Source organism: Muntiacus reevesi, chromosome 6, assembly GCF_963930625.1.
Source record: "Muntiacus reevesi chromosome 6, mMunRee1.1, whole genome shotgun sequence".
NCBI lineage: Eukaryota > Metazoa > Chordata > Mammalia > Artiodactyla > Cervidae > Muntiacus > Muntiacus reevesi.
In genome coordinates, this window is record NC_089254.1 from 5,125,337 (window position 1) to 5,142,152 (window position 16,816).

At 47.7% G+C, this 16,816-nt stretch overlaps 1 protein-coding gene across 1 annotated transcript in view; it reads left to right on the top strand.

Moving 5' to 3' along the window:
• Nucleotides 1-16,816, top strand: part of DDC (dopa decarboxylase) — an 89,380-nt gene that overhangs the window by 63,110 nt on the left and 9,454 nt on the right. Inside the window, exons 10-11 of the mRNA XM_065939068.1 lie at nt 9,697-9,773; nt 14,957-14,976. Of these exons, the coding sequence (XP_065795140.1) occupies nt 9,697-9,773; nt 14,957-14,976 (97 nt within the window). The remainder of the gene's footprint in view (nt 1-9,696; nt 9,774-14,956; nt 14,977-16,816) is intronic.

Consider the following 16,816-nt stretch of genomic DNA (forward strand, 5'->3'; position numbering starts at 1 on the left):
TTCATGTGTTTGTTAGCCATCTGTATGTCTTCTTTGGAGAAATGTCTGTTTAGTTCTTTGGCCCATTTTTTGATTGGGTCGTTTACTTTTCTGGAATTGAACACCCAGAGAGATTCACAGAGTCAAGTAGAGAAGAGAAGAGGGAGGCAGGAGATAGATGTGACCTGGGGATAAAAGGGAGTGTCAAAAGGAGAGAGAGCAATCAAACCGGCAATCACACCCCTAGGTAAAAATGGCCAACTCCAGTATTCTTGTCTAGAGAATTCCATGGACAGAGGAGCCTGGTGTGCTACAGTCCAGGGGTCGGATACTACTGAGCCACTAACACACACACACACACACACACACACACACATGCTATCTGAAGGAGTTGGTGGATGGATTGTGGCTCCAGAGTACCCAACTGGCATGGAGTCAATGTGAGTCCCCATGTGTATCCCAAAGGCCTCTGTTCTGGGGGAAGGGCTGGCCTCAGAGCAGGTTAACTAGCAGCTAAGGGGTCTTCAGTGGCCAGTGAGCCCTTTGACTGAGAAAAGCCACAAAATCAGCCTGGACAGATCAGCTGATGGCTGATGGGGGAAGGAATGAGATGACTCCAGATGGTCTCGTGATAAGCCGTGGTGTTTTACTCGTTTCCTGGGTAAAATAATGTCAGAAATGGATGCTCAGTGAGTCCCGGTAGATGCAGCTCCATCAACACACTAATTAGCCGAAGTCACTGGCCCCGCAGGTCGCCCTGCAAGGCGGACACTGACATCGCGGCCCCGTCTTCCAGATGCGGAGACTGCAGCGGTCAGGGCCAATGATGTGTGACCCGGATGTTGAGACGGGATCTGTCAGGGACCACTCGTGTATGACCCGGATGTTGAGACGGGATCTGTCAGGGACCACTCGTATATGACCTGGATGTTGAGACGGGATCTGTCAGGGACCACTCGTATATGACCCGGATGTTGAGACGGAATCTGTCAGGGACCACTCGTGTATGACCCGGATGTTGAGATGGGATAAGGGTGAATACGACGAAAGCAGCATTTCACCCCTGTGTCCAGAAAGCCAGGGAGCGAGTTAAGGATAAGAGAAGACGTGCTTCATCAGGGGCTTCTCTTGGAGCCTGGTGTGATGGCCGAGGCTGCCATGGACGCTGGGTGAAGATGCAGCCAGAGCCTGGGGCTGGGAGTAACTGTGTCTCCGAAGGGTTCTTCCTGTGTCCGGTTCAGACACCAGCCCACAGAGGGGCAATGGCAAAGGGGAGGAGGCTCAGTCAGTTAGAGAAGGGAAGGCAGAGCTGCGGGCCAGGAATCTGTAGGAGAAACCTGAACATGAGCCACAAGACACAGGAGTAGTCCACAGTATTTGATAAGTTGCCACAGAGAAGGGCAATTAGTTATCCTTCGGAAATGGGGAATTTGAAGGGTGGGGATCAATACTTAAGGAGCTTCCTACCAGCTAGTATGAAAGGCTAAATAAACAAATGAGTAAAGATTTAAATTATAATAGAGGATATGCCTCCTCTCTCCTGAGTTGGTAGGGTCCTGAACAGAATGATCGTTACAGGTTTTGAGGTGATATCATCCATCCGGGAGAATCAGGTCTCTCCTAAACACAGGGGTTCATCCCACGATATCATAATGATAATATGAACATTGATTGATGGAATTTGATCTGGAAGGATTTGTGTTTTAACATAGTAATTACTAACATCTACTATTTTTGGCCCTGTGATTACATTGCCTTTCTAGGTCTGCCATAACAAACAACCATACACTGGGCAGTTTAAACAATAGAAATCTAATTCTGGAGGCTGGAAGTCCAAGGTCAAGGTGTGAGAAGGGCTGGTTCCCCCTGAGACCTCTCTCCTCGGTGTGTAGATGGCCGTCTTCTCCCTGGGTTTTCATATGGTCTGTTCTCCATGCCTGTCTATGTTTGGTGACATGGTATCTGAAAGTGGGCACATGAGGAGGGTCCAGGCAGTGAGCATCCTGAGGGCCAGGGGGAGAGGTAGTCAGTGCAAAGGCCCCGAGACAGGCATGTGCACAACGGAGATGGTTTCCTGTGGGCCACATGGATTTTGAATTTGTTTAAAATAAGCTGTTTACATTTTAAAGTTGGTGTTTTTCCATATCCTTGCAACTTTTCAAAGTTTCATCAATTACTGAGAGCCTTTAAAGAGTCATTTCCGTGGGTCTCCGTTGCTGGGGTGTCCTTCCCACCTGGCACAATCCAGTGGCCCCACACACAGCCTGGCCCTGTGCTCCTATGGGCACCAGGCTTCCGGAGCATGCATACACAAGTGATGCTTTCCAGAAACTTCTAGCTTGAAGAAATGATGTGCCAACTTAAATTGCAGCACTGAATTCTATCAAAAAATGGCATGTAAACCTAAGTTCTTGGGCTGTCTGGGGAGAATTCCCCTTCCCTCACTGGCAGCAGAGGGGGCATACCTAAACCCTCATCCAGGGGTGTCCAATTCTTTCCTTTATGGCAATAAAGATGCTTGAGTACAAATTTTATATTCAAGATATTATCTGCTATTAGGTGCCCTGTTCTTTTTCATATGTCACCTCATGTAATCCTATTGCAGCCTTACTGGCACAGGAATTATCCTGGTTTCTTAGCTGAGGGTACTGGGGTTCTGGGGCATGCATGGGATCACTAATGGCAGATAACCATCCATGCTAGACCCACATGTTTGATACAATAGGTGTAAAGTTTTAAAAACTATATCTGAGTAAAAAGAGTCAGAGACAAGAATTATGTATCTCCCAGGATGCAACTGATTACAGGCACGCAAAACAATGCACATTTTACGAACACAAACAAAAGGATACACAGTGAATACATTGGAATTGTTTCAACTGGGTATGGAAAAGAGCATTTTTGGGGTGAAAGTCAAAATAGAGCCTAGGTTCTATGCCCACTTTTGTTCAAGCTGACTCTGATTCCACTTTCTCTCTGTATTCTGGAAACAGTTCTGGACTTTAGCCCCGGCATGTACAGCCTAGAGGTAAAGGAGAGCGGATGGACCACAGCATCTCTCTCCTGTTTCAGGGCAGCTGCCCCTTCCCCCACCTGAGTGGCAAATCCCCGAGCAGGTCCCGAACTGGGGACCCTGAGTGTTTGCAGACAATGTGAGCACATCTTGCAGCCTGTTGACAGTGAGCGGCTCTAAGAGTCTATTCAGAGGCTTTTTGCCCTGAGCTGTATATCCAGGGAATCACGTGAATCTATTTTGCTATTCTAAGAGGTATTGCAGTAAAAATGAGCTGTCCTGACACAGTAGGACACAGACAATAAGGATGCTCGTGGGAACTGGGTTTCAGGAAAGACCAAGTATCCTTCAACACCTCAGAGATGAAAATGAGCAAACAGACAGCTTTAAGTTGTACAGATTTTATGTTGTTGTTTGGCTGCTGAGTCATATCTGACTCTTTGTGACCCCATGGACTGTAGCCCGCCAGCCTCCTCTGTCCATGGGGTTCTCCAGGCAAGAATCCTGGAGTGGGTTGCCATATCCTCCTCCAGGGGATCTTCTTGACCCAGGGATTAAACCCAAGTCTCCTGCATTGGCAGAAGGATTCTTCACTGCCACCCCACCAGCGAAGCTCTTGAATTTCTTTTTTTTTTTTTATAGATATGTTTAAAGATTTGGCTAACACAACACATAAAATACAAATGGATTTTTTTAAGTTGCTCTGGCTTTTTTGTATTCCTCAAAATCAGAAGCATCTCTTTTTGGTTTATTGAAATTTTACCAACGGTTAGTCTGTAATTTAAGGCAAACTTGTTGGATTTTCTAAATATTGAAATGGACAAGATAATTGAAGTTTCTAAACTTGCCCTCATTACAAGCATAGGAAATACGTTTTATAATGATTTCATTATTCTGTTCATAAGCTTTTTATTGTTCATTTGGGCATTTTGAATCTTTTCTATGTAAATATGGACCACTGTGCTCTGACCTTAATGTCTCTTAAAAGCAGATTTTCTCCAAAGAAAGTCTCAAATTCCACCAAGGGCATGTTATACTCTGCCTTTAAAAATAAGCTTGATTTTTTTTCCAAATAAAATCAATTTTCTTAGTTTTATAGCTTTTGTTTACTCCTGTCATAGTGGATTTTTTTAAAAGTTCAGTTACTTGGGAAGATTTTTAATCACTCTGGTTATGGGAAGTCTGATTCTAGAAGCTGTGCAGGATAGCACAGTTTTCCATGAATCCCCTTGGTTTCTTTGCATCGTGGTCTTGGTGCTTTTGGCATCTCGGATCCATGATTGCATTATTGGCATGAAGCACTAACATGAGCCCTCATTCAGGGAGCCCTACACAGAAGGTGGTGTAGATTTTTTTTAAAAAAAGTAAGAAGCCATATTTTTGGCATAAAACAGGACTCCTGCCCCTCCTCCTCAGGATCCTCCCTCAGGAATGTGTCTGGTGGCAGGGACAGGTCTTCCTCACCGTCAGGCCCGCCCAACGTGGAGCGACTTTGATACCTATAAAGGGTGCTTCTGTTCATGTGTGTGTGTGAGTGTGCGTGTCTGCACACACACATGCACACACCCATTTGTTTGTTTAAAGAAAATCTTCCTCATTAGAGTATCATGAAACTTCACAAGGAAAAGCGAAGCTGGTACCTACCTTTTGAAGAGCAGACCCCCACAGACCATTGGAGCCACGGGCCAATGGACAAAGGGAAACAGGTCGTTGGAAATCCCAAGACCTGCATGAATATGAAGATGCAACAGAACTCGTGGCCCACAGTGAAGCAGGGCTTGGAGAACAGACTTAAACAGAAAAGACAAGAGCCAAGAAGTAACGAATGAGAGCCCAAAGGAAGCAGAAGACGGCAGCAGAGTAAACACCCCCAAATTGGAGGGAGGGAAGTACTGAAGGGGAAGAGGCGCTCATGAAACAGGAAATGAGGCAGCAGGAGCCGAGGCCGACGGCCATGTGCTGGTCCTCAACCTGCCTCATAAAATAGGTGATCTGCAGAAAGAGGGGCCAGGATAGAGGAGAGGGCGCAGCCAGCCGTACTGGAAACACAAGAAGGACACACCACGGGCACAGCAGGGTTTTAAACAACAGGGAGTACTGTGAGCAACAGCATGCCAGAATTGCCTGCAAATGTGCGCATGCAACAACTACAAAAAAACCTGCTATCAGAATAATAGGAAATCCGAAACATCTCACAGCCCTAAGGAAAGTGTGTCAGTAGGTACAGTTTATACCACAGAAACGTTCAGATTCTTCTAACAGCAAGTGCCACCAAACTGTCAAGGCATCTACAGGTCTAATTATAAATGTAATTCACAGACTTATCTTGAAGTTAGTGTCACTTTGTTTCCAAAACCAGATGAAAGGGTTTCCCTGGTGGCTCAGTGGCTAAGACAGCCTTCCAAGAAAAAAAAGCAATACCTGGGCATTTGTATTTTTCAAAAAATTCCAAGATAATTCTGCTATGCATCTGGATTTTAAAATTTTCTCCAAAACTCCAGATATGTTTCTAATGAGCAGCCATGTTTTAAAACAACTGGACTATTTGATGATCTTTTGTCTAGCTTGTTTCACTCTTTCTATTTCACATTCAGTGATCCCATTTCATTTATTTCATGTTTTCCAATTTCTCCATCTCTTCTTCTTTTCTTGAGTTCTTTCTCAAGCCTTTATCAATCATAGTAGAAGACTTCGCCTTCCCATGTGGGGGGTGCAGATTTGATTCCTGGTTGGGGACCTAAGATCTGCATACCAAAAAACCAAAACATAAAACAGAGGCATTATTGTAACAAATTCAATAAAGACTTTAAAATGGTCTACATCGGAAAGTCTCTGAAAAAAACATGAGAAGCTGAGAAAGAAAAGCTGCAGGACAAGCTCATAAAATCACATATGGAAATTCTAAGTCAATTTTTGGCAAACAAAACTCAATGATGTTTAAAGGAAAACAAAAGCTGATATATCATAACCAAAATGTGTTCATTCTGGATATCCCAAGGTGGTTTAAAAATATCAGATTTTTAAATGTCGTTGATCATGTTTAACAGTAAAAGAGGAAAAAAGTTATCGTCACATTAAATATGGAAAAAGCAGTAGATAAAATTTCGAAAACACACAGAACAAAAGCTCTTAGAAAAGAGGAACTGAAGAGAACTTTCTTAATCCAATAAAAAAAGAAAATCTACGAAAAAAGCTACAGCAAACATATTCTTGGTGGTAAAATATTAGAAGCAGTGCCTTTAAAGAAAGAAAATCACAACTGCCATAATGCCTACCCTTGGCTGCTCTGTGCATTCCTAACCTGCACAGTTGGACACAACAGAGGTGATGGTGCAAGGATTACCATGCAAGCCACAGAACTCACGCTCCTCAGATGGTGTGAGTGTCTGTCAGTGAAAACAGAATCTTCTAAGAAGGTAATAACGAGAGAGCACAGCAAGATTTCTAGATACACCACACTTTCAAGGTTACATTTATTTACATGGATGATAAACAGCATGTGTAAAATTTTTTCTATGTCTTTTTTAAAATTATTTTTTATTGAAGGATAATTGTTTTACAGAATTTTACTGTTTGCTGTCAAAATTTTTAGAAAATATTTTTATAATAAGAAGAAAAGTTACTGTGAATAAATAGGTTGCAATCTGTGTAGATTTTTATGAAGAAAAAGACAGTTTTTTGTAAGTCATTCCAGGAGACCTAACTAAATGGAGATGCGGACTCAATGCCAGGTCTCAGGGCAATTCTAGTAAGTATTCTGGCTGGCTATTTCTGTGGGACTCAAGAAAGTGGAGCCTAATAGTGCAGAGGCCCAGGACAGCCAAGAGAAGCGTGAAGACAAGGCTGGTGAGGACCACGCCCCATCCCACAATGACTGAGTCACACTCGTTGGAGGGACACAGCCAGCAGAGGTCAGAGCGAGCCCACAGAGAACCCTTTGGATCCGCATTCCTAATATTTACCGTATTTTTACGATCCTGTCTACCACACAGAGGCACACAGCCTAATAAATAAATGAACAAACGTGTCCTCACCAAAGAGGAAATGGGAGTGGCCTCTTCATAGAGGCAAAGTTACTCAGCTTTGTTAGTGATTAGAAATGCAGGTTAAGGCGTAGGAAGCACTGCCAATGGTGGGAAATCGTCTCCCTGGCTAGATGTCGGCCGGGATGCGGATCATCAGGAGCGCGTGGGCTGCCGGGCCTTTGGGAGCACTTGGCTCTGCCCCACGAGGTTGTGGGTACCGCGCCTTTCCTGCTGGCCCACGACTAGGCCGGTGTCCCCAGCTTGCCCCTGACGCACCAGGAGCACCCACACGGTGTCCTTCGTCCAAGGGCACGTGGAGCACAGTAAGAGCAGGCACAGATTGGGGTCCACTGCTACAGCACCCTGCGGGGAGCTGGTAAAAGTGGACAAGCGAGCAAGCACCTTGTGGATGACCAGGTCAGAAGCTCACAGGTAGAGTTTTAAGAGAAAAAGCAAATTCTAAAAATTACACAGAGAAAGGCACCGTTTATGTTTAAACAACTCATGTTTACATTGTGTTTCACTTAGAAATGTGTGAAACAATACCTTAGGTTACTTAGTGATTTGCACAGAAAATTCTGCAGAACCCAATGGCGTGATAAACCCCCATGCTGCCTCATGGCCTCCCGAGGGGTGGGCGGCGAGGGGCGGGACGTGTAGGGGAGACCTAACCTGTGGGCGACTTTTGTTTCACACGTGATGAGGTGGATGTATTATTATTTATGTCTTTCTGCATCACTTTAACATTGCATATAGTATTTTTAATTAAAAAAAAGCAGCTACAAAATCATTGCCAGTGTCAGTGGAGAGGACAGTGTGACTTTACATACAGAGGGCAGAGGTCTGCTGAGAGCGATGCTGTTTCTACCCCCTTTCTCTCCTGTCTCCCTATGGCTCAGCATGACCTTCCCCAGCATGGAGAGGCTGGAGGAAACGGTCCCCCAAAGCCAGGGATGCAGCCTGGTCCGTGTACACACTACACACACATAGCCCCTGCTTCGGGTTCTCCTCCAGGTCAGCCCCAAACAGCTTATGACTGCTCACTGCAGTTTTTTGTTTTAGGTTTCTTTTTCTTCACTCTGCAAAAGACACTTTTTAAAAACATGGTCTCGCGGAAAAAGATAAATTGCAACCATTTTCAACTTCATGAAAATTGAGGGAGCAGGATAGTGGATGATGATAAAAGGTACAGCTGAAAAAATAAACATGATTCTATCTGGGTGGAAGAAATTCTCATCTCCATAATCTCAGATCCTATACCCTGGCTGTCAATTTCATGTCTCCAGTTTCCTTTCCTGCCCTTCCCAGCCTCCTCTGCTGCTTCTGGGAAGCGGACAAAGACTTTGGTCTCAGGATGTTGCAGGATGCAACATGGCGCACAAGCTCACACTACTGGAATTCACTGTCTTCTAAGCCTTTGAAGCAGTCACTTCAAATCAGCTCGAGCCCCTTTCTCCCTGATCCTCCTCTGTGAGCTGCATCCTGGCTTCCTACTTCATGCCCTCTGGGTTTCACCTTTCAGGGACTCTCATTCGCTTCCAGCCTCAGTGCCGTCAGACTTGGCTCTTTCTCTAGTTTGCCTCCAGGATTGCATTTGCACACAATTGCTTTGAGGTGCCCAGAGGCATGAAGGGCTGGTCTGGGGTGGTGCAGGCAGTGCCTCCTGCCTGACAGTCCCTGTTCATCCTACACCTGCCTGGGATGCCCGTCAAGGGCCAGGACTGTGCCAGGCCTGGGAGGACAGAGAGGGACCAACTCCAACCTGCTGGGCTCCTTTTCCAGCCCCCGTCCCCCTGCTCTCCAGAACCAGTGGGATGTCTCCGAACCTCGTGCGGCTCTGACACCGGTGTAAGCACAGCCCCTGCAAGACAGTCTCACGGCCCGGGTCCCAAAGACCCGCAGTTGCATCCACCTCGGCTGTAAAGTTGGGGGTTCCTACAGCTCCTCCCACTGCTCCTCCAGGTCTGACAGTTGGCTATAACAACTCATTTATATTGACTGGTGTATTATAAGGACCCGAATGAATGGCTAGTGGAAGAGATGCTAGGACGTGGCAGGGGTGGGACTGGGGGGCACAGAGACCCTTACCTGCCTGGCGTGGGTCCCTCCCAGCCTGCCCATGTGGCTCAGCTGCCCCAAAGCTCTCTGCGCCCCATTGTCTAGGGGTTTAAAGAAGCTTCCTCGTACAGGTATGACTGATTAAATCGCTGGCAGTTGGTGATGATCTAGCTCAAGTCCTTTCTCGGAGATCAGGGGGCAGGATTCACACTTCTGCCCCTTCAATCAAGACTTAGTTTCCTGGCAGCCAGCCTGGACCCTGAAGCCAGCCAATTGCCCAGGCTTCATCCCATCCAGCCTTTGTCCCGAAGGTTTCAGGAGCTGGGTGCTGGAACCAGGGACAAAGGCCAAATACTTAGTTTTTTATTTTTATTTATTTATTTTTTTTCTTAGTTTTTTATTATACCATGCCTCCCCCACTGCAGGGGCCCAGGGCTCTGGAGGTTAATGTTGGGCTGCAGGCTAGGGAAGGGGCATGCGTGTGCTGTGCGGGGGTGTTAGGAAGGGCTTCAGGGAGCAGTAGCCCCAGCTGAGCTGGGCAGGAGCAGCAGGAGGAGAGGACCCTGCAGACACACCTGAGATGCCTCCTCATTATGTCCTCTGTTTATTGTCTCAAACCAGGGTGAGAAAGAGGACAGACCTGACCGGAGCCTTCAGGCTGGACCCGGTCTACCTGCGGCACAGCCACCAGGACTCGGGTAAGCTGCGCCCAGCTCCCCCCAGACTGTTCCCATCACGGCTGCACCCACTGTCCGGGAGCCAAGGTGGAGCGTCGCAGCCACAGTCCTGGGGGCCCGGGGCAGGGCCAGGACGACTGGACACGAGTTTGAGCCAACTCTGGGGGGTGGTGGAGGACGGGGAAGCCTGGCGTGCTGCAGTCTGTGAAATCGCAGAGTCAAAGAACTTAGTGACTGAACAGCAGGCTGATAGCACCAGGGGAGGAAAGGAAAGGAAGGTGGTGGGCCAGGGACCAGAGAGGAGGAGATGGGAGAGGTTAGGGCAGGGTCGACTCACGAATGTGAGCTCTAAACATTAAGTCTCTCAGTTAAGAAAAATTAGGATTGCTTGAGATCCAGATAAGATAAAATGCATGAGGCTACCTGCACAGACGCCCTGTGCCTCTGTGCCTGTTTATAGTCGTACATATTCTGGGGAGGTTATTTATTAATACTTGCTTGTCTGTCCCCACAAGACTCGGCCTGCAGGTGGGAGGGGGCTCTCTCATCCCCCAAACCCGCATAGTCCCCAGCTGGTGCCATGCTGACCATTGTGAGCCCCAGGGAAGGAAGGACAGGCCGAGTCTTGGGAAATCGTGCCCCTTCTCCTCAAGTTTCCTCAGATGACAGAGGACATGGGTGATGGGAGGGACATCAGGGGTCACTCGACCCCACCCTCCACATGGACAGGAGGGATGGATGGGTTGGAAATTGAGGCAGTTTTGGTGACAGTGGCAGGAGCATGGAGCAGCAGGGACGCAAGTCAGGGCGCAGCCTGTTCCCTCCTGCCCAGACCCCAGCTGTCTGTCTCCATGGGAAGATCAGACCTGCATCCACCTTCCTAACATGCCCCACTATCTCATGGAGCACATCTGATGCCAGCTCTCACCCTCTGATCAGGTTTGCTCAGAACCTAAAACTGCTCTGAAAAATAAACTCTAGTTTCTGTAATGGCATTGGCATGAAGCCATGAGGAATTATGAACCAACTGTCAAAGCTCTTCTATTTAAAGGTGGATTTCATGTTTGAATAATGAAAACCTCAGTAGTCATGACACCTTGCAAAATGTGGCTCTTCAACAATGAAGGGATTCTCAGGAATCCCCTGGTGGTCCAGTGGTGAGGACCCAGTGCTTTCACTGCCAGAGCCCTGGGTTCAATCCCTGGTCAGGAAACCAAAGTCCTACAAGCCACAGAAAGCATTTAAGCCAAAGGCGACTGAGTAAAGTTTATTACTCTAGGAATTTCTTTAAAGTAATTTTATTCCATGTTTAAGGAAAGGCAGTTTCTGACTGAAAAAACAGCTATGGCTGTTAGAAATGAACAATCTTAGTTATTTGTATTTTTTTCCCTAAAAAAGTATGAATCAACGAAAGCAATGACCTGTTTTGTGTCTAGCAGGTAAACCACCCAAAATCAGCTTTAATCTTCTATGGCTAGTGGATGTAAGGGTTTATTTTATCTGATATAGTATATCACTCTCCTGCTAAGCCTTCTGTAATTTTAAGTGAAATATGTTTATGGTGTTTCTTTAAGAGTCTTTCTACTCAAAAAACAAATCTCTTCATCACTTAACTGCAAAAACGAGACCGCTCAGAATTGCGCATGTGGCCCTGCTCTTCACCTCGCACGGCAGCCCCCGAGGCTGTGGCCGCGTCCCTCCTGTGGGCCTGGGGGCTTCCTCCCCCGCCACTGGGGTCTGGGGCAAATGTCTCACGGGGCAGGGGTCCTCCCAGACCTCTCCCTGTGAGCCAGGCCCCTGCCGCTCGCCTCTCCCCACGGCTCCTTCACTGGTCACTTGTCCATCACTGGAAGCGAAGACCCCGGAGCGGGGGACTCGCCCTGCGGCTCCTCTGGCCGATCAGGCCCTGGCAGCAGCACTGGGGGTGACCGTGGCCCCCACATGTTCCCGTCTGCGTTTCACTTCCGTAGATGCTGTTCCACTGGACTTGTGCCAGGGAGTGACCGAAAACATGGGGGTTTTTACTTTGATGACAGAAATTTCTGTCACAAAACAGATAATAGGAAAATGGTAGTTATACCTGGTATATAGACTTTTCCAATGAATTCTTTCATTATAAAAACTGTATATCCAGACGATAGAAAACAGGTAGGCCAGAAACATAACCCTGAATTTAACCCTCCACCCAGGTGTTGATCCCGTTAATATATGGCTGTGTTTCTCACCAGTCTTCTTATATGCAGTTTGGTTTTATTGTTTTTACTATATGCAGATTTAGAAGCTGCTCACCCCAGTTATGTCTTACGTAGTTTAAAGACATACTAGGAAAGGCAATGCCAAAGAATGCTCAAACTACCGCACAATTGCACTCATCTCACATGCTAGTAAAGTAATGCTCAAAATTCTCCAAGCCAGGCTTCCACAGTACATGAACCATGAACTTCTAGATGTTCAAGCTGGATTTAGAAAAGGCAGAGGAACCAGAGAGGAAATTCCCAACAACTGTTGGATCATTGAAAAAGCAAGAAAGTTCCAGAAAAGCATCTATTTCTGCTTTACTGACTATGCCAAAGCCTTTGACTGTGTGGATCACAACAAACTGTGGAAAATTTTGAAAGAGATGGGAATACCAGACCACCTGACCTGCCGGTTGAGAACTCTATATGCAGGTCAAAAGGCAACAGTTAGAACTGGACATGGAACAACAGACTGGTTCCTAATTAGGAAACCAGTACGTCAAGGCTGTATATTGTCACCCTGCTTATTTAACTTATATGCAGAGTACATCATGACAAATGCTGGGCTGGATGAAGCACAAGCAGGAATCAAGATTTCTGGGAGAAATACCAATAACCTCAGATATGCAGATGACACCACCCTTATGGCAGAAAGCAAAGAACTAAAGAGCCTCTTGATGAAAGTGAAAGAGGAAAGTGAAAAAGTTGGCTTAAAACTCAACATTCAGAAAACTAAGATCATGGCATGCAGTCCCATCACTTCATGGCAAATAGTTGGGGAAACAATGGAAATGGTGACAGACTTTATTTTGGGGGGGCTCTAAAATCACTGCAGATGGTGACTGCAGCCATGAAATTAAAAGATGCTTGCTCCTTGGAAGAAAAGTTATGACCAATCTAGACAGTATATTAAAAAGCAGAGACATTACTTTGCCAACAAAGGTCCGTCTAGTCAAGGCTATGGTTTTTCCAGTGGTCGTGTATGGATGTGAGAGTGGGACCATAAAGAAAGCTGAGTGCCAAAGAATTGATGCTCTTGAACTGTGGTGTTGGAGAAGACTCTCGAGAGTCCCTTGGACTGCAAGGAGTTCCAACCAGTCCATCCTAAAGGAAATCAGTCCTGAATATTCATTGGAGGGACTGATGCTGAAACTCCAATACTTTGGCCACCTGATGCAAAAAACAGACTCATTAGAAAAGACCCTGATGCTGGGAGGGATTGAAGGTGGGAGGAGAAGGGGACAACAGAGGATGAGATGGTTGGACGGCATCACCAACTAGAGGGACATGAGTTTGAGTAAACTCTGGGAGTTGGTGATGAACAGGGAAGCCTGGCATGCTGCAGTCCATGGGGTTGCAAAGAGTTGGACATGACTGAGCGACTGAACTGAACTGAGGGATGTAGGATGTAGCAAGTAGTCCACAGTGTAAGTAACACCATCATCATCGGGACTTGCTGCTGGAAAGGGCCTTAGCATTCTTTATGTTAACAGGAGACACTTGTACAGGCCAGCACCTAACTGGACCAGGTCTTCAGCCAATCCTCGGGGAAGCAGGTTCTTTGAGACACAGACTCCATCTTTAACCACGTCGTTCAGCTATAGAGGCTTCTGCATCTGACTCCTCTTCTTTGAAGCTTCTATCGCACAATGCACTAGAATTTCCTGCAATGAAGGATGTGTCCTGTAATTCTGTGTTGTCCTGTGTGGCAGACACTAGCCAGGGTGGCTTTTGAGCACTGGCAATGTGGCTGGTGTGACTGCACAGTCGTTTTAGTTTTCTGAATTGTAATTCAGTGTGACTGACTAGTGACTATCAGAATGGGGCAGTCACCTGAACTCGGAGGTGTTTCATTCATCCTCCTTGACAACATCACCTTCTTACTGGGTGTTTCTTACCTGCCAAGTACACTCACGGATGCTGTTACCTCTGATGACTGCTGTTGGTGTTAATGAGTCTGTTCCAAGGGGCATAAAGAGAAGAAAGGCATCATTTGGGAGTTGACTTAGGCTGCGTGACTTGTGGCTTCCACTTGGGGTCCCAGATGAAATGAGGAGGTTGAGCCCTGCAAAACGGCCCTGCATGTTCCCCTGTTACTATAACCGTATGATGATCCTAACTGGTATGATCCTAGTCGATCTGGTCTCTACAGCTGTCAGTTGGGGAGTCCCAACAAGCTGCGATTTTAGATTTTCTGGTCAATGCAAGGCAGACCCGTGCGCCCAGTGGGCCAAGCACATTTTACCAGGATGGGTGGAGGATTGTGGCAGGTGGACAGCCGGGACGACACTGGAGGGTCAGATTCCAACTCACAGCTTTCTAATTCCCACCTGATTCTGTGCCCAAGATTCCCACATAGAGACTCCCGTCTGCGAGACTCTTCATCCAGTGCTCTTCCCTATACACCAGCTTTGACTTTACTGCTTTTGGCACAAGAGGAGACCTAAATGCGAACCAGGCCTTGCTCATAACCCCTGTGAAGACCTTTGAGTCCCAGATAATAAAGCCGACTCGGAAGACACTCACTGGGTATTTACTCAGCTCCAGAATCCGGACTAAGAAATGAGAACACGGAGATAAAGTCCCATCAAAAGTTTGACTTCTTTACATTCAGATCACTTCTATATCACAAATTCACCTTCCCACACAAGAATGAATGGATGATGAAGACTTCACAGAATTTGAATGCCAATTTACCCCAGGGCACAGAAGAAATCTCAGATTTCCCTGCTTGTGTAAGTGCAGAAAGTGAAATGAGTGGGAATCCACTCCTAATTCAGCATTTCCTCTTGTGCTTTGCTCTCTGGAAGCCCCCTTGAATCTGATGCCTTGGGGATCATATCAATGAACAGCCAGCCCCTGCCCTCAGGGGTCTTTGGTCTGATTCAAGAGATGATGGAAAAGAATGAGGCAGGTAATCGACCAGTGTGTCTAACGGTTCCTTTTTTCTTTCTTTCTCCTTTGCAGGGCTTATCACTGACTACAGGGTAAGTGGGAGATTTATCTTCCCAAGTCCAGGCCCGAGGTAATCTAACCTGTGAGTGCCGTGTGGGGGCCATCACGGGCTGTCACTCCTGCTGCCTCCTGGTCCTATTGGAACTAGGGTCCCCCAGAGGACACCTCCAGCTGGGTCCTACCTAGCAATCTGGCCAGGCAGTGGGCAGATGCGCTGAGCACTGACAGCAGGTCTGAGGCTTGGATGGAATGACGCCGCCCGTGCCCGTATTCCACTGTGAGGCAGAGAACTCTCCCCGGATCACGTGGCCCCTCTGCTCCAGCTCAGGTTGCGTGCCAGGAGCCGCCGTTCCCAGGGCAGTGGGAGGACAAGGGTCAGAGGACATAAGACGTGAGCAGATGGCAGCACTAGCGTCCAGCCTCCGTCCCCAGGCAGGAGCACGGTGCTGCTCTGGCCGCTGCTCTGAGCGAAACTGGGAGTAAGGTGGCTAACGGGAGCAGCCCTCTCCTCTCCGCCCTCACGTCTGGTCAGGGCTGGGGGAAAAGACGGCGCACAGGCTCTGCTTCCGGGGAAACTGGCCCAGTCCTGCCTCAGGCCCCAGAGAGGTAGTGACAGCACTTGAGGGTGACACTGGAATGAACACAATTAAACTGCGTGCATGTTTACCCTCATGCCTTAGAAAGTAATTTTCCCTTGCTATTCTTTCCAGTGTTAGATTTCATTCACATTTTAGTTTCTCGGAGGCTGCCTGGGAGGAATAATTTTGGAGTGCAGCCTCCTGTAAGCAAGGGACCACTGTGCTAGTTAGTAAGTTAGTTATTGTCTGGTTAGTTAGTTACTTAGTGAGGTGACAGTAGATTTTCCAAAAAGGCACGTGAGGTTAATTTTTACTAAGACTCCTCAACAGCTTGCAAATGCCCAGCTACATAGAGGACAGTGGGTGTCAGTGGGCACGACTGGGGCTCTCTTGCCTTGTGCATCACTGGCCCCTAGATGCCTGCTTTCTCCCTGGTAAAACAGAGCTACTAACCCCTGTTCCCAGCGTGGTTAGGAAGATAAAGTGAGGTGGCCTGCGCACCCACACAGCGCCACAGCAGTGACACTGTGCTGGGTGCTTCTGAACCTCAATCTTGGGCCCGTGTTTCTCTCTGCAGCTCGAGAAGCTTCTGCAGAACCCTGGTGGTTTCATTGCAGTTCAGAAGCAGGGTGCCATGGCCAGGGGTGCATTCCCTAGAGCAGCAGTGCCCCCAAGCCTGCTGGGCCCCTTGCGCAGCCACCCTGCACCCCAACCCTGAGTGGCATTGCCCCACACCCAGCAGGAAGTTCGCCTCTGAGCTCTGTGGGCAGCCAGCAGAGAACAAAGATGGAGACACACCCCCTGTGCCCCCCATCTCCTTCAGAAGCTCCAATAGGAAGTGACCGTGTAAAATCAGGATGCTTTCATCTTGATCTTCCCAAACGTCCCTGCACCGTCTCCCCTCTGTGTCCACTCCTGCTCGCTTTGGCACCTTGACAACCACTGGAGAGTGTCACAGCCGGGCAGCTGGCAAATGCAGGAAAACTCAGGAAGGCCCACGCGATGTCCCGCGTACTGATGAGTGTGTTTCCTGGTGACGGCATCTGGCAGGTTGCTCCGTGGTGGCCTGCGGGGCAGGAAGAAAATGCATGTTGCTCTCGAGAATGGGTGTCACGGGGCATGTGCAGCAGAGGGTGTGGGTATCTGCTGCCCCCTGCTTGTTTCCTGTAGGCAGAGAAATCAGTGAACATTCCCCTCCCACCCCTCCTGGGTTGTAAGCCCAAGGGGCAGGGCCATACCACCCCCTGGCTGCTCACAATGGCATCTGAACCCAACACTGGTCTGGTCCCTGCAC